The 25,474-nt window shown below is 41.4% G+C and overlaps 1 protein-coding gene across 4 annotated transcripts in view; it reads left to right on the top strand.

Moving 5' to 3' along the window:
- The window catches only part of LOC309501496 (uncharacterized protein), a 32,489-nt gene extending 10,664 nt beyond the window's left edge, over positions 1 to 21,825 (top strand). For 2 of the 4 annotated variants that reach the window (XM_082173652.1, XM_082173651.1), the window contains exon 3: positions 18,118 to 21,825. In XM_082173652.1, the coding sequence (XP_082029778.1) occupies positions 18,118 to 19,169 (1,052 nt within the window). In that variant the 3' untranslated portion in view covers positions 19,170 to 21,825. The remainder of the gene's footprint in view (positions 1 to 18,117) is intronic. The other 2 variants (XM_082173654.1, XM_082173653.1) reach the window with 2 other exon arrangements.
- The last annotated feature ends 3,649 nt before the right edge of the window (positions 21,826 to 25,474 follow it).

The raw sequence follows: 25,474 nt of genomic DNA, 5'->3' as shown, positions 1-25,474 counted from the left end.
GAGCTACCATCGTGATGCCACGCCCCCCACCCTGTCAGACCAGCCCAGTCTCACGGCAGTTCGTGTGTACACCAGTGTTGGGAACCTGGCTCTTAGGCAAAAATCATGTGGCTCGCAAGGTCTCTCACCCTTTACCAACGAACGATAAAAAAATTAAGACGTGCGTGTTCAGTGCTGTTCGCGAGTGTCACGAGTCACCACAGCAATCAACTAACCGCTTACGTTTCTGTGGTAACCTAACAGCTCCTGCACTGGGATTCAAGCAGCCGCTGCTTGTTTAAGGTGATGGCGAAAATCATTTTAGAACAGCACAGAAAATGTAAAAGTAGGCTATATAAACTTTAATATATCCTTTTATTGAAACGGGTGCTTTACTGTTCAAAGAGACATTTCGAAACATTTCACCCGCTGGCCGCTGGTAGGCCTACTTTCACTTTAGCCGCAGAGACCCTTTATGTCCTATAAATGTGTCGTATTGTTGATAATCCGCGCAGATTTCAGTTAACGATTCTGTTTAAAGTTATTAATAATAAAACATGAATGAATGAGAAAGAAAAGAGCAGGATGTGCTTTATATTGAAAATAAACATTAAAAGCGCGATAAGTCGCGAAAGAGAACTGAATTGTACTGACAGGATGCTGTGCGCGCGCTCCGAGCGCAACACGGACAAGAATAGTCTTTGTCTTCGGTTGCGAGCCTAAACGGCCAAATAAACATATAGGCTAAATATTTCAAAATGCCAAGCCGAGTATTCCCGTGGCGTAAACACAGTAGAAGTGTACTCTCTCTCTCTTCGTTATGGTCAGCCCCTCGACCCCCGACGATATCATCGTCCATCGCGATGTTTTACTGTAAACATCGTCAACTGCCAATTTAGGGGACATCGCCCAACCCTATAAGGCAGTGGTGTATTTATAAATTAGGGCTGGTCGATTTTGGCTAAAATCATAATCGCAATTAATCAAACAAGTTACCTCGATTACGATTATTGAACGATTATTTAAAAAAAAAAATCCTATGTCACTGGCAAGGCTTATACTGTAAATACGTTCACGGTTATTTTTTCTAATGAAAGAGTTAGGGATGTCCCGATACCACTTTTTCACTTCCGATACGATACCGATGCCGCAGCTTTGGCTATTTGCCGATACCGATATCAATCCGATATCTTTATTTTATTCTTGAACTAATACTACTAATAATAAAATATATGGAAGCACTTTCCTCAATTATCCACATAAAAACATCTCACTCAAATGGAGAACAAATACTTCTCCAGTATATCCACAACAACAGTTGATAATGAAAGACTGCCACCCTTTATTCAAAAGGCCTTGAGATATGTTTGGTAACCTGAATGAATTTAAAATTAATTTGCTATATTTCAGATCAATATATTTGTTTCCTTAAAATTTTAATTAACTTTAACTTCTCATCTGAATTATAAATAATTTATTTCTGTATAAAATAATACTACCATTAAAAACATTTGATTTTATTTTTTAATCAATGTAGAATGTGTAACTTAAAAATAAAAAGATTAGTGCTCTGTTTTAGGACAAGAAATGAAAACCAATGCAATATGATGAATGTCCAAAAGATGAGATCATTTTTGCTTTTTGATAATTTGTTTTAAAAAAATGTACACAGTGTGTGTGTGTGATTTTGGTTGGGTGACAGTTGTAGGTTACAGTTTGACAAGAGTTTACAGTTTGACAAAAGCACAATGTTTTACACCAATATAAGTAGGCTGAACACTTTGCAGTTTTAATGATGTCCTGTATGAACAAATTGACGTTGATGTTATAATGACGAATGATGTGTTTATGTTTCCACTGTTCGATCGCGCCCGTGCCTCTCTCTCTCTGACACACACATTCCAGCATTGCAATCTTGACATCGCAGCCTGTTCATTATGCTGCGTTCACAGCAAACGCGAATAGAGCGTCCAATTCGCGTCTATCGCGTCTAGTTCTACGCTTAAACATTTTGAATCCATTCGCGCGTCCAAAGCGAATATAGGACGCGCGTAAGCGAGCGTTTGAAGCGAAATAGACGCGCGTTCAGGGACGGGGCGGAGTCAAGTGACTACACACGCGGTAATATGTTTTAAGGGGAAAGTACACACACAGTAGGCGGAAATATTAATAGGATTAAAAAACCGAAATAACCGACTTGGTAAAATTACGTCGGTTACAGGCTCTGAATTTCGGTTTCGGTTACTTTTCGATTAATCATCCAGCCCTATTATAAATCATGTTTAATCAAAGCGTTTCAATCTTCTGTTTATTCAGCTACAGCGATAGGGATTTCCTGGAAGGATGCGCATTATTGTACTTCTGCGGCGGGGCATATTTATCGTGTTTGCATTGCCGCACTCCACTGACAAGCTGCGCATAAAATAAACGCTGCCTTTGCTAAATCGCGTGCGCTTTTATTGCGATTAATCATTCAGCCCTAAATGAAAGCGCATGTGATGACAAAGGAACGATAATATAAAGATTAGATGTGTTGCTGTACGGCTATTTAAGGCCTTAGACTTTCTATCTTGTAATAGAACATCAATAGAGAAAGATACAGGCACACTGGGTTCCCGCTTGTTCTGTAAACATTTGAGAAAGTTACTGTTATCATAGCGGGGACCCAACACATATCACTGAGAGCTGGTATCAGTTGTTTTTGGTTCACCTCGAGCCGATGGAGGAGGGTGTGGGCCCTGCCGTTGTGGCAGAGGCCGAAGAGCTCTCACAGGAGGGGGAGGGCGAGCTGGGCTTGCAGGCTTTGGTGGTTGCGGTGCCTGCCGTTTTTTGGTTTGTATCTGGGCAGTTTGGTTCCAGCATACACCAGTTCTTCCATTTTCTGTGTAAGATTAATAAGGGAATTAAGATCAATATAACTCAAAGGGGATTGAATTACAGTGAATAAGAACCAGATTAATATGCAAATTATTCAGAATTAATATTTAACACTTTATCAACTATTCGTCCACCGGTAAGTTGAGATTAGGGTATTTTATCAATTCTGGACAGAATATTATCCCGTGGCCTACGGTAATAATATCATAAAATAATGATAACCGATTATGAGCAAGGTAACAAAATCTACAGTTTAAGGCAGTAACTTGTAAGCACACAGCACAAGACGCTTGTATGTAAAATCAACCAAGACTTTATTGAACTAGCCTACTCTAATACAAGTCAAGTATATTTGTATAGCGCTTTTCACAATACAGATTGTATCAAAGCAGCTTCACAGTATTAAATTATTAATAATAGTATTAATAATACACAAACTAAACTAACGAAAAACACACAAACATTTATTCAAACAATGACAGAGAAAAGTGATGTTATTAACGGAGGGTGAATGGAGTCCCAATGTCTAGCGTTAGACACTATTTCTTGACCGCAACCTGAGAGAATCAGTCTACTAGCACTTTAATCTTAGTTTGTTTTCTTAATAAGATTTGCACCAGTTCAGCCAGAATTAGGAGAGTGTGTACTTGCGTTTGGATGCCCTTGCGTTACATTCTGTGACGAAGTTGCTGGAGAGGGAATCTCTTCGGCGCTGATTGGCTGGCAGTCGGTCGTTCTGAGGGACAGCACTCGCTGGTGAGTGGTTGGTTGGCTTTGCCGGGTGGCGCTTCGTTCGCGGGATTTCCTGGATTGCGGGTTGCTATGCAACGGAGTTTCCTCTGAGTCTGGAGGAGCTGCTGGAGCGACTCTGAGAGGGTTTTCTTTGACGAAGTTCAACGAAGGATCTTATGGAAGAGTTGATGAGTTTTGAGTGAGCTCTTGGTGGTTTGAAGAGTATGTAAGCATACACGCTGGACGATGGAAAGGTCAGCACAAACATACACAAGAGCAAAAGTCACTGCAAAAGCAAGGCAAAAAGCAAAGCATAGCTGCTTGTCATTGGGTTATAAGTGTGTCCATCCGACCCGTCCTTCCGAGTGCGACAGCCAATCAGATATTGTCTTGGGCGGGACCTACGCCCCGTTCTCCGGTTCTTGCTTGTAATTAGCGTAATGTCCACGTGATCGCGTGTGCCCAAACTCCTGAGAGTTTAGTTAAACGTTTTAATAAGCCAATTTAATAGTTTAAATATGGTGCATCCTACACACATCTGCTTTATCTCAAAATTCTAGAAATCACTTACCCATCAAGTAGGTACTAAACTTAATATATTTCCCATAGTTGAGGTGGAAGTAAATAAGGATTTAGCTGTGATAAGTGTTCAACACACAAAATTAACTAGAGTAAAATAAAGCACACATTATACAGAGGATACACATGTATGAGGCAACTTCTGGTGATTAGTTTCTATAATTGAGGTAGAAAACCCTACGAATAGGCTGTAATAAAAGTTAAACACACAGAAAGAACTCCACAGGTTATATAAAACATACATGATACTTTAAGATATATGTGAGGTAAATACTGGTGATCAATTCAGCTTATTGGAAGCAATTTTGAGACCGCTGTTTGTATAGACCCACAAGTGGGTTCATTTCAGTCTATTGGTTTTGGAGACAAACGTCTCTGGAATTTACTGCTGCAGGAAGGAGGTGTCCCCTGGTTTAAGGTTTGTGGTGATTCTGGGCCATAGGAATGCCTTAGCATCCTTCGTTTCCTGATAAGGCTGTGGATTTATGCATTGGGGTCACCACAGGGTTTCTTGGCCATTTGGTCTTAGGTTTGGGGAACAAAGAGAAATCTTTTCCTGCTGTCCTGGCATCGCTGGTGTGAGATAAGACAGGTACAAAAAGGTAAAGGGGGGTGACATCTCCTTTAGCCATCTCGGCACCATGACTGTGTTTTATGACTTACTAATGGTTCGATGGGGAATCGTTCCGAACTGTGGAATGCAGTGTTGGGTTCATTTAATGAAATGGCCTGTTCACGGATAACCCTACATCTGTGAGAAGCACAGAAGTGGAGATGCTGGAGAGAGGGATAACATGTCTGGTGAAAGGGGCTGTTGTTCAGGTGTTATCAGAGGCTGTAATATGCTGTCCTGGCTTCCCTGGCTGTTTTCCAGGAAGTCGTCCTTGGGTGCTGAATCTTGAAGCAGTTCTAATGTGTCTGTCTGTGGTGAGCTCTGTGGGCAGGGCTCAGCTGAGATTGAGTCCGTGAGCAGAGGTTGTTGTGGCGGAGTGGTGTTATCATTGTCCTTGTGTGATATGTCAACCGCATGTCCATTCAGGTGCTGAAGTGAAGTCCTGTGTTCATTCATACTCTGTCCAGGTGTGTGTGCTGTTCAGATTTAGTGGATTGGCACACAAATCATTGTCATTTCGGTGCATCCCTAGAAATGATAGATTTAGACATCGGTCTAGTTTAATTTTAATTTCCCCTTTGTCAAACTCCGACATGATTTAGACACACTTTGGGCTGTGGTGGTGACATTTGCACAGCAGTGAACAGATCGCGGCCGTCTCAAGTAGGCTAAATGGGTTCGGGAATTAGTCGCCTTATGAACGTGGGACTTGAGGGAGTTAACACTGTACGCAATACCCCCAACCTCACACCAAATGTCAGACCCTGTAGATAGGCTAGCCTAGGGTGACCATATTTTAGTTTTCAGAAAAGAGGACCGGGGTTTGGAGAGGTGTGGTTAAGGGATGGGGACGTGGTTGGGGGTGAATGAATGCATAAAAAAATACTTAACAAATGCATTCATAACCTTGCCATCATGTTATTGTACTTTAATACATAAAGTAATACATCCTTTCCATTCAATGTTTGGCCCGCAACAATAGAATACTATAAAAAAATAAAAAAAAAGTTTAGCTTTTAACACCTTTTACATGACACTATTTCTTTTCATGGCCATAGGTTAAAAATCTACTACTAAAATAAAAAATCTACTACACTATTTCAGAAAAAAAAAAAAAAAAAATAATTCATTCCTCCTGATGTTCTCTTGTAGCCTATACCTTCTTTAGCTTCTAGGTCTCTAGCACCTTTATTTGACTTTTATTTTACTCGATCCAATCACTTTGATGAATAAAAATAAAATTAAAACAAGCATGTAACGATCACAAACAGAGGGAAAATAGCGGAGTAAAAGTGCACATTTTTTAAACTACCCAAAAAAAGTACAATTTCTGATAAAAACTACTTAATTACAGTAATGTGAGTATTTGTAATTTGTTACTTCGCACCCCTGATTGTTGAATTCAGATCAAGATAAATGTACCTCATTCATGGAAAGATACTTATTTGATCAAAATGATTGTAGTATTTTATAGCAGTTGTCTACTCTACACTGTATATAAAAAAAATAATAAAAAAATTGTTTTTACAGAAAAGCGCTGACAAGCTGTGGTTACCAGAGAATTCCTGTAAAAAATACAGCAGCACCGTAGAAAACTTTACGGACGAAATATGCAAATTGATTTACAGTAAATGAAATGACGGCTGAATCACATTAAAAATCTGTTAAGTCTACAAAAAAAGTGTTTATTTTGCATAACTGTGTTGTATATAAATAGACCATTTCCTATATTTTTTACATGTAATAATTGCTTATTGTGCATCAATAAATTATAACATTAACAGGGAAATATCAAACAAAAAGCTAATTTAAACTGGTAAAAAAAACAGTAAAACTTTGCATTTTAAATGGAGATGTTCTGTATATTATACATAAAATCTATTCATAATATGCTGTATTTTTATGGTTTAATAATTAAGTTATATTGTGGGAAAATCTCAAATACATCTTGAGAAAAGATGAGAGAAAATATCACTTTTGCAAAATTTATTTAACAGCCATCAAAATAGTTGTAAACAACTGGATGCTTTTTTTTCAAACAAAGTTTGAAACCTTTGAAAACTTTTTTTAACAAAGTTTAAGTGCCAGGCGCACAACTATGGAGAGAGAATTGTGTCTTTATTACATGCGAGAAAATAAATGATCTGAGAGAGAAAAAAAAGTTATCACACTGATAGCAAAAAAGCATTTCATGAGAGAAAAAAAAATATTTGAGAGAAAAAGTTTTCATACCAATAGCAAAAAATTATAATATTTGAGACTAAAAAAAAGTTTTGAGAGAAAGTATTTTCTCATAGAACAAAAAAATATATAAATTAGAATTTTTTTTAATTATTTCTGAAAAAAAAAAAACTCTCTCAAAATACTTTGAAAAAAACTCTCAAATATATATTTTTTGCTATCAGTGTGAAAACAAACATTTTCTCAAAAAAAAAGTGTTTCTCTCAAAACGCTTTTCTTTGCTCTCGATGCAATTTCTTGCTCTCTGTCAGGATTCTGCTTTCACTGTGAAAATTGTGTCATGGGCGGGGCCACGTTCCTATTGGCCAGTCGGGTGAGCATCGTCTTGTCTTGGGGAGTCGAACTGAATCATTATACCATTGTTCGGTTGACCGGCATAGATGCCGCCTCTGCCTTAGTTGAGCACGGACCTATTTGTTACAGTCTATGTCACGGACACTCCAATGTTTGGGTAAGATGATTCATGGTGATCTTAGATGATCACGGACGTATTGCCTGCGATAATTAATGCGATATTGCTCAGCTTGTCAGTGAACTACGGCTCTGTGTTAATGCCGCTTCATCTGAAGGCAGGAGATAGCGATTTACTACTAATCAAGGAACCGGCTTTACTGACGAGATGCGCATAACAATGTCATCCGATATATTGCCCAGGCCCAGCCCTAGTTCATCATATACAACCTCCTGTACAGTTACTCGGACTCAGAATAAACAATTTTGTTTTAAGGTCAATGATACATTTCCTGTTTGAACCTATAACTTAACTATAACCTAAAATGATTTTTATTCATGTGTTTAGCATCTGTATGTCTCACTATAGGTAGGCTATAGAGCACTATCAGTGTTGTGCCTGAACGGTTCATTGAACGATAGTTCATGTACTCGTTCATATTTTGAGTGAACGTGAACTGAAAGTAGCCTACTGTATTACTGCCTGATGAACGTTACTGTAAGCTCGTTCATTCTGGTGTCTGTGAACGTCACGCTCTCTCAGTTTAACATCGTTCAACAGAGTGCCAGATTTCTATAGAGCTTTCCAGGCGAAACCCCGGCTTAACAGTCCTTGCTCAGTTCCGGGCGACGGGTTCCGCCAAGAGTGACTTAGTCTCAGCCTCAGACGTCACGCCCACGGAACGTTGGCTAAACGTCTGTTGCATATGGTACACTTAACTGGTAACACTTCAGGAATGTCGAAGTCGTCATCTGATTGGTTGAATTTTATCGGATTTCCGGGGGGGGCGCGAGTGTCGCGTTTATTTTCGGTCAGCCGGGAAACAAAGCGCAGACGTGTGATTGCGGAAGAAAAACTGTTGTTTTTACATGAGTGACAATGAGCATTTATCAAGATCAGCTAAACGTAGGATTCTCAAAAGTATGCGAGGTTCACGGCATAGACTCTTTAAGAGATGTCCAGGAGTTTTGTTTGAGGCACTTAGTGGAGACAAAAAGAGTTATTTTAGCCTGTTTGCCGACGGGATTTGGGAAGAGTATTATTTTCCAAGCCTGGCCGACCCTTTGTCAGCATTTAGAAGGATTCCCAGCAGATCCAATTTTACTAGTTGTGTGTCCCCTCCTATCTATTATGGAAGATCAAGTGAAGTACCTAACTGAGAAGGGGATATCAGCCGCGTTTTCAGTTAAGTGTACCATATGCATCAGACGTTTAGCCAACATTCCGTGGGCGTGACGTCTGAGGCTGAGACTAAATGACTTGCTGCTTGTTTTCTTCTCTTTCTTTGATTTTCTATGCTGACTGACTTGTTGCACGCCGGTCTGTTGTTGTGGGGACATTTCCACGCCCCGAAACGTGACGCTGAACGAAACGAACTGTAATTGGTTGTTTGACATGTCGGTCAAACGGCCTTATGGGCGGGCCTTGGCCAAAGAAAGCTGCTATGAATTCCAGACCTTCAGCCCTCAGTCTGAAGGTCTGGCTACGCGAGACTAAGAGTGACTATGTGAACGAGAGTGAGTGTGTGAGAGGGCGAGCAACAGCGAGTGTGTGTGTGTGTGTGCGCGAGTGAACGGCAGTGAGTGTGTGTGTGCGTGCGTGCGAGAGCACTTGTGTGTGTGCGAGTGAGTGAGTGAGCGAGGTACAGTGTGTGTGTGTGTGTGTGTGTGTGTGTGTGTGCGCGAGTGAGTGAGCGAGCGAGCTACAGTGTGTGTGTGTGCATGTATGTGTGAGTGAATGTGTGCGTGAGACGGCTCGCGGTGACTGGTCGGAAAGCAACGTGTAGTCTGACATATTTCTTGTCCATCCACGACATGACAAGATTTTTAGGAGTCAAAATCGTGTAATCTGACACCGTGACTATCGTAACAGACACAACATTCTTGTAATCTGAATCAGGCATGTGATCACTGTGAATCATCTTACCCAAACATTGGAGTGTCTGTGCTCAACTAAGGCAGAGGCGGCATCTATGCCGGTGAACCGAACAATGGTATAATGATTCAGTTCGACTCCCAAGGCAAGACGATGCTCACCGGACTGGCCAATAGGAATGTGGCCCCGCCCATGACACAATTTTCACAGTGAAAGCAGAATCCTTAGCCTGACGTCGTCATACTCAGATTCTAGTCAGAATGTGAGTCTGATACTGCTCCATAGAGATTTGATTATGGGGTGTGTCTCAACCGAACCAGGAAAAAAAAACCCTCTGCACTCAATTGGATAGACCTACAACCAATCAGAGCAACGGAGTAAATGACGCATGTTCTTCATTCTTATTTTCAACCAACAAAATGTCGCGGCTCTCTGTTCCTCTTTTAAAATGAATGCGCTGTGGATATCTTCTATAACAGACGCAATGGCGGAATCTACACATGATGTTTCATAAACAAAGTTCGGGAGGAGCATGTACAATAATCAATCCAATATCAACTTGTCATCAAACAATACCATGTCTAACGTTACCCTATCTATCAGCATGAGGAAGCATATTCACTCTGTCAACTTACCTAACACTCCTTGACAGTTTTTCAGCATCCCTCCACCACCCCGAATCCTCACTCTTGTCTTGTTCTCTCACAACCAGGAATACGGGGAGTATGGCTACCGAGCCCACAGCCCTCTCCTCGGACAGCACGTCATATACGCATTTATTCTATCGACTTATTTGTGCCCCTCCTTGAACTGCCACCTTACCGTGGTGGAGGGGTTTGAGTACCCGAATGAACCTAGGAGCTATGTTGTCTGGGGCTATATGCCCCTGGTAGGGTCTCCCAAGGCAAACAGGTCCTAGGCGACGGGTCAGACTAAGAGCGGTTCAACAACCCTTATGATGACAAAAAAATGAGGCAGCCGGGGCCCCACCCTGGAGCCAGGCCCGGGGTTGGGGCTCGTATGCAAGCGCCTGGTGGTCGGGCCTCCCCCCATGGGGTCCGGTCGGGCTCAGCCCGAAGGAGCGACGTGGGGCCACCCTCCCGTGGACCCACCACCTACAGGAGGGACCGTAAGGGGCCGGTGCTAAGTGGATCGGGTGGCAGTCGAAGGCGGGGGCCTAGACAACCCGATCCCTGGACGTGGAATCTAGCTCTAGGGACATGGAATGTCACCTCTCTGGCAGGGAAGGAGCCTGAGGTTGTGCGTGAGGTTCAGAGATTCCGACTAGAGATAGTTGGGATCACCTCTACGCACGGCTTGGGCTCTGGAACCACACTCCTCGAGAGAGGATGGACTCTTCACCACTCTGGAGTTGCCCATGGTGAGAGGCGGCGGGCTGGTGTGGGTTTGCTTATAGCCCCCCAGCTCAGCCGCCATGTGTTGGAGTTCACCCCGGTGAACGAGAGGGTCGCTTCCCTATGCCTTCGGGTCGGGGATAGGTCTCTCACTGTCGTTTGTGCTTACGGGCCGAACGGCAGTGCAGAGTACCCGGCCTTCTTGGAGTCTCTGGGAAGGGTGCTGGAAAGTGCTCCGACTGGGGACTCCGTCGTTCTACTGGGGGACTTCAACGCCCACGTGGGCAGCGACAGTGACACCTGGAGGGGCGTGATTGGGAGGAACGGCCCCCCTGATCTGAACCCGAGTGGTGTTCTGTTATTGGACTTCTGTGCTAGTTACAGCTTGTCCATAACGAACACCATGTTCAAGCATAAGGGTGTCCATCAGTGCACATGGCACCAGGACACCCTAGGCCGGAGGTCGATGATCGACTTTGTGGTCGTTTCATCCGACCTCCGGCCATATGTCTTGGACACTCGGGTGAAGAGAGGGGCGGAGCTGTCAACTGATCACCACCTGGTGGTGAGTTGGATCCGATGTCGGGGGAGGAAGCTGGACAGTCTCGGCAGACCCAAACGTACTGTGAGGGTCTGTTGGGAACGTCTGGCCGAATCTCCTGTCAGAGAGATCTTCAACTCCCACCTCCGGCAGAGCTTCGACCAGATCCCGAGGGAGTCTGGAGATATTGAGTCCGAGTGGACCATGTTCTCCACCTCCATTGTCAACGCGGCCACTCGGAGCTGTGGCCGTAAGGTCTCCGGTGCCTGTCGAGGCGGCAATCCCCGAACCCGGTGGTGGACACCGGAAGTAAGGGATGCCGTCAAGCTGAAGAAGGAGTCCTATCGGGCCTGGTTGGCTTGTGGGACTCCTGAGGCAGCTGATGGGTACCGACGGGCCAAGCGGACTGCAGCCCGGGTGGTTGTGGAGGCAAAAACTCGGGCCTGGGAGGAGTTCGGTGAGGCCATGGAGAAGGACTATCGGTCGGCCTCGAAGAGATTCTGGCAAACCGTCCGGCGCCTCAGGAGGGGGAAGCAGTGCCCTACCAACGCTGTTTACAGTGGAGGTGGGCAGCTGTTGACCTCGACTGGGGATATCACCGGACGGTGGAAGGAATACTTCGAGGATCTCCTCAATCCCGCCGTCACGTCTTCCATTGAGGAAGCAGAGGCTGAGGGCTCGGAGGCGGACTCGTCCATCACTCAAGCTGAAGTCACCGAGGTAGTCAAGAAACTCCTCGGTGGCAAGACACCGGGGGTGGATGAGATCCGCCCTGAGTACTTCAAGTCTCTGGATGTTGTGGGGCTGTCTTGGCTGACACGCCTCTGCAACATCGCGTGGCGGTCGAGGACAGTACCTTTGGACTGGCAGACCGGGGTGGTTGTCCCTCTTTTCAAGAAGGGGGATCGGAGGGTGTGCTCCAACTATAGGGGGATCACACTTCTCAGCCTCCCTGGGAAAGTCTATGCCAGGGTACTGGAGAGGAGAATCCGGCCGATAGTAGAACCTCGGATTCAGGAGGAACAGTGTGGTTTTCATCCCGGTCGTGGAACACTGGACCAGCTCTATACCCTCTACAGGGTGCTGGAGGGCTCATGGGAGTTTGCCCAACCAATCCACATGTGCTTTGTGGATTTGGAGAAGGCATTCGACTGTGTCCCTCGCGGCGGCCTGTGGAGGGTGCTCCGGGAGTATGGGGTCCGGGGCCCTTTGCTAAGGGCTATCCGGTCCCTGTACGACCGGAGCAGGAGCTTGGTTCGTATTGCCAGCAGTAAGTCAGACTTGTTCCCGGTGCATGTTGGACTCCGGCAGGGCTGCCCTTTGTCGCCGGTTCTGTTCATAATTTTTATGGACAGAATTTCTAGGCGCAGCCAGGGGCCGGAGGGGGTCAGGTTTGGGGACCACACGATTTCATCTCTGCTCTTTGCGGATGATGTTGTCGTGTTGGCCTCATCAAGCCAGGACCTCCAGCATGCACTGGGACGGTTTGCAACCGAGTGTGAAGCGGCTGGGATGAAAATCAGCACCTCCAAATCCGAGGCCATGGTTCTCAGTCGGAAAAGGGTGGTTTGCCCGCTTCAGGTTGGTGGAGAGCTCCTGCCTCAAGTGGAGGAGTTTAAGTATCTTGGGGTCTTGTTCACGAGTGAGGGAAGGATGGAACGGGAGATTGACAGGCGGATCGGTGCAGCTTCTGCAGTAATGTGGTCCCTGTACCGGTCTGTCGTGGTGAAGGAGCTGAGCCGCAAGGCGAAGCTCTCGATTTACCAGTCAATCTACGTTCCTACTCTCACCTATGGACAAGATCCCGGATACAAGCGGCCGAAATGAGCTTTCTCCGCAGGGTGGCTGGGCGATCCCTTAGAGATAGGGTGAGAAGCTCGGTCACTCGGGAGGAGCTCAGAGTAGAGCCGCTGCTCCTCCACATCGAGAGGGGCCAGTTGAGGTGGCTCGGGCATCTTTTCCGGATGCCTCCTGGACGCCTTCCCGGGAAGGTGTTCCGGGCATGTCCCACCGGGAGGAGACCCCGGGGAAGACCTAGGACACGCTGGAGAGACTATGTCTCCCGGCTGGCCTGGGAACGCCTCGGTGTCCCCCCGGAAGAGCTGGAGGAAGTGTCTAGGGAGAGGGAAGTCTGGGCATCCCTGCTTAGACTGCTGCCCCCGCGACCCGGCCCCGGATAAGCGGTAGAAGATGGATGGATGGATGGATGGATGGACTTATTTGTGTGAAATCTTATATACGCATTTATTCTATCTGACTTGTTTGTAAATGTGAACTCGTGAAATCTCAATTCTCCAGCAGCAGTCGTCTTTGTTGTAAACTAATTCAAATCAAGCGCTCTTTGGTGACGTGGATGATTACGTTACCGTTGCTCATCTGTCCATCATCGTATAAAGCCCGCCCTGACAATTTGATTGGTCCGAACAATTTTTGTTCGGGCATAATAGCTCCTCAACGGAGCGAGTACAGACCGAACTTCCCGACCAAAAAATGTTGTGGGCGGGGTTCGGGCTGGCACCCAGGCTACAGAATCCTGACACGAGAGCAAGAAATTGCATCCAGAGCAAAGAAAAGCGTTTTGAGAGAAACACTTTTTTTTTTTTGAGAGAGAAAATGTTTTCACACTGATAGCAAAAAATATATATTTGAGAGTTTTTTTCAAAGTATTTTGAGAGAGATTTTTTTTTTCTCAGAAATAATTTTAAAAAATTCAAATTTTTATTTTTTTTGTTCTATGAGAAAATACTTTCTCTCAACTTTTTTTAGTCTCAAATATTATTATTTTTTGCTATTGGTATGATATCTTTTTCTCTCAAATATTTTTTTTCTCTCATGAAATGCTTTTTTGCTATCAGTGTGATAACTTTTTCTCTCAAACTTTTTTTTCTCTCTCAGATCATTTATTTTCTCGCATGTAATAAAGACACAATTCTCTCTCCATACACAACAACAACCCAGTTCACAACAACAACCCCACACTCTCCCTGTCTGGAATGTTCTACAGTATGGCATAAAACAATTGGATGCATTTTTTTTCAATGTAGGTATACAACATGCAAAGAAGCTACATGTTTTTTTAAGTTGCTCAAGCAAGTGGTGAAATATTTTACCATGTACTTATATTAAAATCGCATAGCCTACATTTTAAATTAAAACATAAAATTGACAAAAACAGCAGACTCATACCCTTTCTTTTGCATAATTTAAATCTTTATACAATAAATATTGCATGTCACAAATAACTTGTTTTTCCACCTCCACGAATGAGACGAGTGTTGTTGCCTTGTTGAAGTAAATAGTTTTTTCCCTTGATTTACCCCGGTCTTAACGTCTCAGCATTGCGATTCTCTTTGTACACATACACTCTTTAATAGACTGCACGTTTAAACACAATTTAAAACCCTTAATCACTCCTAAAAAAGGACAACACTTAAGGTCTTTGGGGTCATTTTGACCCCAAACTTTTAAAGAGCGATTGCATAAGGAAATATACATTTTTTATATGGAAAACTATATATCATTTTTTTTATTTACTTCTCAACTATACATTTATGCTGTGTTTTTGTGGAAATTTTGAAGTTTTTTACCTATTTACTGCACAATTACATAACTAGGCCATAAATTGGCTCATGAAAAATTATTTTTTAAAGAAAAAATCACTTAAATGATGATCTTAATTAAATCTAAATAGTTTTTGGACATTGCTCTAAGTGTTAGGGATAGAATACTGACATCTGCTGGTTTGTGGAAAAACTTTAGACATTATAATTAAAGAAAGAAAGTGCAATGACCACATATATCCAATAGAGGGCCATAGAGACTCATTCATTTTCACTTCATTGTTCTTGATGCTTCAACTTCTCCTCACAACTTTATGATATATATTTTGTGAATATTTATTCAAACATTTTGAAATACATAAAAAATATGTAGTTTTGTCAGAGTTAGAATTTGTTGTTGTTTTCTGATATATTTTGAATGATCTGCTTTTGCAAATTATTATACATACATTTGCAGAAACATTACAAGTCACCACTATGACATGACTGTAATGTGTGTGTGTGTGTGTGTGTGTGTGTGTGTGTGTGTGTGTGTGTGTGGGAACAAGCTCCATGTTGCATATGTGACATTTTTCAGATTTATGCCAGTTTAGTTGATTTTATTTGCCAATTTCTATAAAAATGCTCTCTGTTCCAGTGACATACATGTGTGTGTTTGTGTGTGTGTGTATGAGATAGAAAGTTCGTTCCACTTTGGGTTTATGCTCTAGGACCAGACCTTCATTTAAATGTAATTTTTTTTAGATTTATGCCAGTTTTGTTTATTTTAATTGCCAATTTCTGTGAAAATGCTCTCTGTTGCAGTCACATACATCTGTGTGTGTATGTGTGTGTGTATGTGTGTGTATGAGATAGAAAGTTCGTTCTACTTTTTATTTATGCTCTAGGACCAGACCTTGGTTTATTTGTAGAATTTTTCAGATTTATAATGGATTTACTGTTATTTTTTTTGACAAACAAAATAATAAAAAGTCATTTTTTCAATGTGGGGTCATTTTGACCCCAAAGACCTTAAAAGGTAAAACAAATTTTACACACCTTTAGAACAACCAAATCAAGCCCAGTTTTTTTGTGCATGTTTAGATAGATTATTTAGGAAAAGTCACAGAGTTTCATGCCCCTGAGATGAAGGTAACATTTTTAAAAAATGAAGGAAAAGTCCATTGGGGTCATTTTGACCCCAAAGAGTGATTAAGGAAACAGCGTCAGCCTATTATTCAATGCATAACTTCTACTTGTATTAAGTTGCTTAAGCAAGTGGTCAAATATTTAACCATGTAGGCCTTATATTAGGCTAAATCGCAAACATTTTAAATTAAAACTTTAAAATGGACAAAAACAGCCGACTCTCATGCCTTTTCTTTTTCATTTAAATTTTAATACAATAAATCTTGCATGTCACAAATGAGACAAGTGTTGTTCATTATGTCGCCATGTTGAGGTAAATTGTAGTTTTCCTTGCTTTACCCCGGTCTTAAAGTGAAAAAAGTAGTATTTAATTAAATAAGAAATAAAGACATGATTCAGACATACTTTGTCCTGTGTTGGAGACATTTATGGCGCGTTTCCACCGAGCGGTACGGTACGGTACGGTACGGGTCGGTACCCTTTTATTTGCGTTTCCACTGCCAAAAGTTGAGAATGGTACCAAAAAGCCGAACCGTACCGTACCACTTTTTGGGTACCCTTCCGTTGGGGTACCTAGCACAGTGGTACGGTACTAAAAGGTGGAGCTAGACTCACTGCAGGACGTTGATTGGTTGACAGAGAATCGTCACTTGCGCGTGCTACGAGGGGAATGACAACATAAGAAGCGCCATTTTTTAATATACAGTTTAATATAATACTACTGTTACTGTGTCACGTAATGTAATTTTAAGAGTTTTTCAGGCGAGAATGTAGTTGTTTAAAGATCAAATCTGTGGTTTATTTATAAAGATGATTTGTTTTTCCCCGGTTGTGAGATCCATGCAATCAGCGGGCGCTCGGCGCTCATGTTTCCCGGCTGGATGAGCCTTTCCTCGGCTAAGTTAACGTTAGTTCTTCTGACGTTCGCCGATGACTCCGACGGTAGTGGTTAAACATGAGATATAATTCGTCTTGTGCAGACCTAACGGGCGATCTTTGGTCTAGTGAATATATAATTCGTTCCCTGTCAATCGTTTTGGCTGAGGGCTAAGTTTAGTTTCATATTATAGGCTATTTGTATTTAACTTTACTGTTGTAATGTTAGACTAGAGCGCAGCATTTGGGCATTTGACTGAATTGTTTGCTTTATTTCTATTGTATAGCTTCTTGTACCTTTTACTTAAACTTTTATATTGGCTATTATTGATAAAACTGAAATTCTACAAAAAGAAATATGGTTTCTTGTCATTTTCTTATTACAAGATTATCACTGATGTTTATTGCAACATTTGTACAAATGCATATATTGCCTGTAATATGTGTAATTTTTTTTTATTATTTAAACGAAAAGAGGTAACAGTTAACGTTAGGGTTGTGGTTTAAATTTCGTTTTGTTATAAATAGAATAACGTATAACGTGCAGTGAATAATCAATATGCGTTGCGCATGAACCACATTTGTGTCCCTATAATGTTTAATTTATTTAAATGAAAACGAAAAGAGGCAGAGTAGTGTTTTATAACATATTTCGTTTTATTGTTGCTTAAAATGTACATACAGAGTAACAGAGATAACCGGAGTAGCAGAGCGAGCTGAGTGACGCTTTTAAGAACGCGCTGTACCATGTGCATGTAGGAGTGAGTCGCACATGGCAAGTACAAACTTTGCGTACTTAATATTGAGAAAAGCCTAATGTCGGCGCTTGTCTTCTTGTGACAAACATGTCGAGGAGCAAGAACAAGATCTGCTGTATATGTCATCCATTGTAGTTTACTAAGTTCTTCTTCGCGCGAAAATGACGTCGATCGAAACACCACGCCTATCATGTAAGGGTACTGTTGGCAGTGGAAACGCTAGCCAAACCATGGTTAACAGACCCGAACCGTACCGTACTGTACCGTACCGTACTGTACTGCTCAGTGGAAACGAGCCATTAGTTTTCACAAGCATTAATGTTAATTCTGCAAGAAAAATAAAGTTTAGTTGATTAGTTGATAAATCCCAAATCAAGATCAATGTACCTCATTCATGCAAAGATACTTATTTGATCAAAAGGATTGTAGTATTTTATAGCACTTGTCTATTACATCAGAGTTCACTTTTGTCCTGTCACTTCATATTTCTCTATTTGAATTATGTTGATGTACTGAAAATGAAATTAATCTTTTTTTTCTCTTTCATTTCAGACCTGATGGAAGTGAAGGAGGAGAGTAAAGAACTGAGTGAAGTGAAGGAGGAGAGTGAAGAACTGAGTGAAGTGAAGGAGGAGAGTGAAGTGAAGGAGGAACATCATGTCAAACCTGGAGAAAAACCTTTGAGTCGCTCAAAGACTAAAAAGACATTTTTAAAGAAAAGAAGAGGCAAGAAATCTACAACCTGCACTCAGTGTGGAAAGTGTTTCACATCCAATCATCTTGATGCTCACATGCGAGTTCACACCGGAGAGAAGCCGTTCTCATGTGATCAGTGTGGAAAGAGTTTCACACAAAAAATACACCTTACGGTTCACATGAGGATCCACACTGGAGAGAAGCCGTACGCATGCGCTCAATGTGGGAAGAGTTTCACGAATTCATCACACCTTAAGAGTCACATGATGATCCACACTGGAGAGAAGCCATATGCATGCGATAAATGTGAGAAGAGATTCACGAATTCATCACACCTTAAGAGTCACATGAGGATCTACACAGGAAAGAAGCCGTTCACATGTGATCAGTGTGGAAAAACATTTCTTAGGTCATCAAACCTAAAGGAACACCTGACAGTTCATACCAAGGAGAAGCCGCATTCATGTTCTGTGTGTGGAAAGAGTTTTTCACAGCTGCAAAGTTTACATGCACATCAGAAAATTCACACTGATGTGAGAGAGTACGTGTGCTTTGAGTGTGAGAAGACTTTTACTACATCAAAAAGTTTAGAACAACACGAGAGAATTCACACTGGAGAAAAACCTTACAAGTGTTCACACTGTGACAAGAGATTCAATACGTCATCAAATCTGAAAAGACATGAGAGGATCCACACTGGAGAAAAACCTTACAAGTGTTCACACTGTGACAAGAGATGCAGTCGATCAGAACATCTGAAAGCCCATGAGAGGATCCACAGAAGCGAGAAGCCGTACACGTGTGATCAGTGTGGAAAGAGTTTCTCTATTAAAAGTCACCTGAAACGACACAAGAAGATCCATGCAGTTGAAGGGAGTGGATTGGAATCCACTGCTGCTTCAATGTAATGAGTGATTATAATCAAGGTATTAATCAATATTTTCCTTCTAAATATCACATGGGTTGAATAACTTCTCTGAAGATTTTATTTTGTTATAGAAGTTACCCGTGTGATTACTGAAATATTCTTTTCGTGTATTCTTTAATTTCAGTATTTGATATCTGGATGCAGCTTGCTTATTTATCCCGGCTTCTAGAAATGAAATGTGGACATGTTTTGTGTTTTAGAAAGGTCTTCAACATGTTAAAACATATAGGGGTCATTGAAGTCTATTCATACTTTGCACGTGGCGTCACAAGTACTGTCTGGGGGGCAAGAACGTCATTCTCCAGCAACAAAACCCAGTAAACTAATCAAGGATTTTGCCAGGACGTTGTTGTTGTGCGATTGGATGCACTAACCGCAGATGAGATAAACAACCTTCACAGTATACACGTCTGTGCAGTGATCATTCCATCACTCCATCAAAGGTAATTTCAACATTTGTTTGAATACAATGGGTGTATGATTGATCATGTAATTGTGTCTTTAAGTTACCCTGTAGTTTCGTCAATCAACCCCACCAGCTGGTTCGGCGAGTCAGCTGTTTGTGTAACTAAGCTAACTACGTTCACACCACCACCAGCGAGAGCGGCAAGATTCATTGAAAATGAATGACTTCCGGGTACTTTGACGCTCTCGCCGGTGGCGGTGTGAACGCACAGTAACAGTTGACGTCTTTTGCTAACAACAACAAAAGTGTTGTTTTAAGGTTTGTGATATCTATGGTTTTCAATGAAAACCAGAGATGACCCAACAGTAGAGCTAGATTATTTACGGAGGAATTATTACTGCTCTATTATCATAAAAAAACCTTGTCTGCTTTACACAATTTAGCTACCTTGGAGTTAACCCTAGTCCATAGTTATGCAGCTAGCTCGGTAACAGACTTGATAGCTACTAGAAAGACCTGGAACTACAGGACTCTACCTTGAAAATACCCATTTGTTACCCGCCAGATATCCATGGTAGTCACGTGACTGCAAAGTATGAATAGTTTAAGGGACCATTTGTCAGTTAAAGCCTATATTTTCCATTTAGACTAAAGTGTCCTATCCTGAGAGAAAGAATTTGTTATCTTGATGTTTTGAGAAGAGACTCCTGTCCTGTTTATAGTTAGAGCCTGGCCAAATCCAACCTTGGAAAAGATGTGTGTCAGTGTGTGAGTTGTTGTTCGAGACATGCTGGCGCCCAGCAACCCAAATCTGTGACTTGGAAGATCACGACGTGCCTAACTTCAGGGTCTGAGTGTCAGCTGCATAATCTATGGAGATATACTTCAGTCTATATGTATATGTGTGGAAAATTACTATGTTTATCAATTTCTTGGCCAATGAGAATCATTCAACCTGTAAGCAATGACGTAGCTTAGACCTTGGAAATGGTATAAACTGCTGTGATCTTTGTAACTGTAAGCGGGGCGGCCTACGAACTCCTGTGTGAGTCTTGAAGCTGACTTCTGCTGATGAAACTGCAAACTATCTTCAGTAAAACTTTTCTTCAATTTTTTTATAATTCTGACTCCGGGTCTTCTTTCAAACATCTGGGGCCTCATTTATAAACGTTGCGTACGCACAAAAGAAGGAGTACGCCGCTCTCTACGCAATAATTGGTATTTATAAAAAGCAAACTTGACGGGAAAATCTGCGGTCCTTCACGCAAACTCTGACCCAGGCGTACGCACAAAAATGGATGAAATGAGAAATAGCGACACTGTCGGCAGATGGAAGAAACACGTGAAAGTGTGTGAAACTGTAGACCGTTGTGTAAAAGAAATGGCAATATTGCCTCTCATAAATAACATGAAGACTTCACAAAGCAAGTCTTACAATTAACAGCCTACACAAACACCCTTTGATCGATCTGCAGTGTAAAACAAACAAAATCAAACAAAGATTACAACAAAATATGTTCTGCAATAATATTGGCATGTTATGCAATTCCTCCTCATAACACATCTGTAGCTTGTCAGATGCAATCAAATGGATGGTAATAAAATGCCATGATGCCATCACAATGCGCTAGACGCTTTTTCGCATCGACTTTGATGTCCGACCATTTCTTTTTTATTTCGGCCACGGTCCGAGGTTGTGAGGCTGCAGCATTAACGCGCCGTGTAATCTGCAACCTTTTGCCACTCAAGTGCCTTTTTGGCATTAGTAATGCCCACACTGTGCCCTCCAAACAACATTTTACTCCTCTTTTCCACCTCGCCAACGATAATTTCTACTTCACATTGAGTGAAGTTACGTTACGTTTCTTGGGTTTTCTCTCTTTGGTTTCTTGGTGTTTGCCATGATTTCACAATCGATGAATATGAACTTGTGGGCGTTTCACGAACTATTTATAAGCAACTATGGGCGTGACATGAAGCCGTAAAAGCTGCGCTACATTTAGAACTGATTGTGATTTATTAAGGGAAAACTGCGTAGGATGTGCGTGCGCACAGTTTTATAAATCCGAATATTTCTGTGCGTACGCACGTCCTATGTTTCATCCGTACGCCACTTCTGACGCAAATCCTACACAAAGTTTTATAAATGAGGCCCCAGGTCCTTGGGTCCTAAACTGTTAACCCCTAACACAGTGGAGAAACCAATTAGTTTCCTAACAGCCATGATGAGTGACAGGACCAGGGCCTTAAGTTAACTTTTTTGACCACCAGCCACTGTGGCAGGTGGATTTAAAAATTCACCTGCCACAGTAACTTTTTACCAGCCAGTTTTTTTTTTTTTTTTTTTTTTTTCATAAAGGTGAAAAATAGAAATCACACAAACATTGTTCTTTAACTTGTAAGAATACACATTTAAGTGCTGCATCTTTTTATTCATTGATTTGCTGTGTCACAGACATAGTCATATGTCATATTCACTGACTGCTGCTAATCTGAGTCCACAAAAAAGGAGCAGATGCACTCCTCTTCCTCCACCGCTGCTGCATCTTCATGAGGTCTGGTCTCCTTGACATGTCCCCACCCCCACCAGAACTGGGGCCCCCCACACCCAAGACAAAAATGGTTTGGCCACTGATCAAAATTTGATATTGTCATTTAATTTGAAGTTCAGTACGCTCAAAATGTCCGGTCAGCACAAGTCCGGTGCTCAGAAGAGGAAAGAAAAGAGAAGAAGAAAATAGAGGTTTTCAAAAAAAAAAAAAAAAAAAAAAAAAGCGGTGACGGTGAAGCTGGAACTAGTAAAGTCAACGTAAAGCAAGGTAAGAAACAGCGCAGCAAACGCTCGTCAGGAGTTTTCCTGCATTTACATTTTTTGGGCGGCCGAAGATTTTTGTCCCGCCAAAGCCGTCTCGATTTTTGTCCCGCCAAAGCCTTATTTGATCGGTAAGTGATGTAGAATAGAATGACTGCTGCGCCTGACAGGGCGATAACGAGCAGAGAGAGCCCCGGCCGCGCGCGCGCACTCTCACGTCTTCAAACAACACGTCGAGCGCTGTCTTGCGCTCTCTCACTCGCGCATATTAATCAAAGTCAATTGAACCGTTAAGCATAACTAAATTAATATTAATATTACTGGTAAAGTTACCGGGTACCGGACATTTTCTCACTGGTTCCCAACTCAACATACACACGCACACACATCTGTGTTACTGTCATTGTACCATAACCAACGTCAGCTTTGCTTTATCTCTTAAAAACTTAAAAAATAAATAAATTAAAAAACAGACGCAAAAAAAACCAACAACTAATGAATCACTCAATTCTCATTGGCTACCCGCCAATGTGGCAGGTAGATTGACAGTTTTACCCGCCAATTGCAAAATTCACCCGCATTTGGCGCGTGGTCGGGTGTTAATTTCAGGCCCTGGACAGGACAGATTGTAGGGGTGGGCGTTCTGACAATTTTATATTGTGATCTTGAAGACGAACTACTTTTCAGTTGAATCATCGAGATTGTGATCTTTTATGTTTTCGTACAATGTACTGTGAGTTGTGAAACACCGTCGTGATACTCCAGTGTTTTGCCAGATGTATCATCGGTTTACTCTTTTAATTCCTTTTATAACTGTATCATATATATTGTTTAATTCCTTTTATAACTGTTTTCATTTTGCTTGCTTTTATTTTGTGTTCCTTTCTGTGTAAATTTCAAAATTGTTCATATTGAATATCATATCATATCATGATATTACCCTTGAAATGTATTTTTCTGTGGTTGTTCTGAGATTGTATCATATTTATGATCCTTTTGCAATATTGAAGAATAATCAATTCTATCGGTGCCCGTTCTCTAAATCCTTTTGGTCAAACGTTTTCTTGTTAGTTTTCTGCTGTTGTAACAAATTGGTAAAATGTCAGAATCTATTTTTATTTTATTTTTTTTGTTTCATCTTTATAATGCCAAAACCATTCAATGTAATCCTGATTTTAGAATATTCTAATCTGACATAAATTCCCTTTTTGCTTTCCACAAAACAGTGGGTTTTTGCTAACTCTCAAAAAAATGACAACTTTAATATGCTATAAAACTATCTGTGGGGTATTTTGAGCTAAAACTTCACACTCACACACACACACACGCACACACACACACACACACACTCTCTGGGGACATCAGAGATTTATTTTACATCTTGTGCATTATACCACCCCTCTAAGAAAATGTCCAAACCTTTAAACTCAAAGTTTTCAAAAACATATAGGCCGTTTCTCAATATGCGTTCTTGTCTGTACTTGTGTTCTTGTGTTCTTGTGGACTTGTCAAACGTCATCAGTCGCTGTTCACATCTAGCCAAGTCCAGTTCAAATCCCCGGATGTGTTCTTGATCCGCCCCTTTTACCGAGGATGCATCGAGAGGTGACTTGTGCGGACTTGAGACAGCCAGGTATCCCAGAATGCATCTCACACCAACCAGCAAGCGTCAATAACAGAAGAGAAACCCCGCGTAATTTAAAAATACTGCTGTTATTGTGTCACAAAATGTAGTTTTAAGAGTATGTAGGCGAGAATGTAGTTGTTTAAAGCTCAAATCTTTGGTTTATTTATAAAGATAGCGCCTATTTGAAAATTTGATCTGACGTTTTCGGAGTTGTGAGATCCAGGCAATCGGACGCTCGGCGCTCATGTACCCCGCCGAGAACAGCCTTTCCTCGGCTAGTGCTGCTGACGTTTTGCCGCTGGCTCAGATGTCTCTAGTCTAGTGGTTTAACATGATATATAAATCATCTTGTGTATATCTAACGGGCGATTTATTTATGTATTTATTTTATTTGTCTCATTAATCTATAATCTGTTCCCTGGCAAAACGTTTTGGTTGAGGTCAAAGTGAAGTTTCATAGCTTTTATATATTTAGTCTATTTAACTTTAACGTTGTAGCCTAGAGAGCTGACTTATGTTTGACTGAATCGTTTGCTAGCTTCTTTTAGGCTACTTATACTTTTATAATGGCTATTATTGATCATTAAAACTGTAATTTAACAAAAAAGGTTATGTCATGGTATTATATATATATATATATATATATATATATATATATATATATATATATATATATATATATATATATATATATATATATATATATATATAGGCCTACACACAATATTTTGTTATACATGTTGCCTACATTCTCTTCACTGTAGGCCTATATATAATAAAATAAAATGACAACCCGGTCTCTTTTTGCTAAATGTCAGTTTTAATGATCAATATTATGTTTTTTATGCATCATATTTTTAAAATGAAAACAAAAAGAGTCAGGTTTGTGTCTTATATTTCGTGTTGTTATGCAGTGAAGATAATCAATTGCGTTGCCTGAACCACATTTGTGAGGCCATTAATATATTTTTTTAAATGAAAATGAAAAGAGGCAGAGTAGTGGTTTAAAACATATTTTGTTTTATTGTAGCCTAAATATATATAAAGAGATATAGGCCTAACCGGAGTAGCCAGAGCGAGTTGAGTGACGCTATCAAGTACGCTGCTGTTCCATTTGCAGAATAACCGGACTTGCGTCCTCCCGTCCTCGGGAGTTCGTTCTCCTGAATCGAACTTGGCAAGTCCGAACTACCAAGGACGCAAGTCCGAAGTTTGCGTACTTGGTATTGAGAAACGGCCATAATATCCTTGAGTCTATAAGGAACCTTTCATTTTTCATATTGAGGAAATGTAATATAAGCCTTCCTGTAGCTCAAACAGGAGAGTGTTGGCGCTTGCAACGCCAAGTAATGGGTTTGATTCCCAGAGAAAGTTAGAACTGGTATGAATGTAAATGTGTACTTTGAAATGCAATGTAAGTCGCTTTGGATAAAAGTGTCT

This window comes from Leuciscus leuciscus (assembly GCF_965113295.1).
Source record: "Leuciscus leuciscus genome assembly, chromosome: 1".
Lineage (NCBI taxonomy): Eukaryota > Metazoa > Chordata > Actinopteri > Cypriniformes > Leuciscidae > Leuciscus > Leuciscus leuciscus.
Note: the sequence above shows the minus strand (reverse complement) of the source record. Positions and strands in the feature narration are given on the sequence as shown.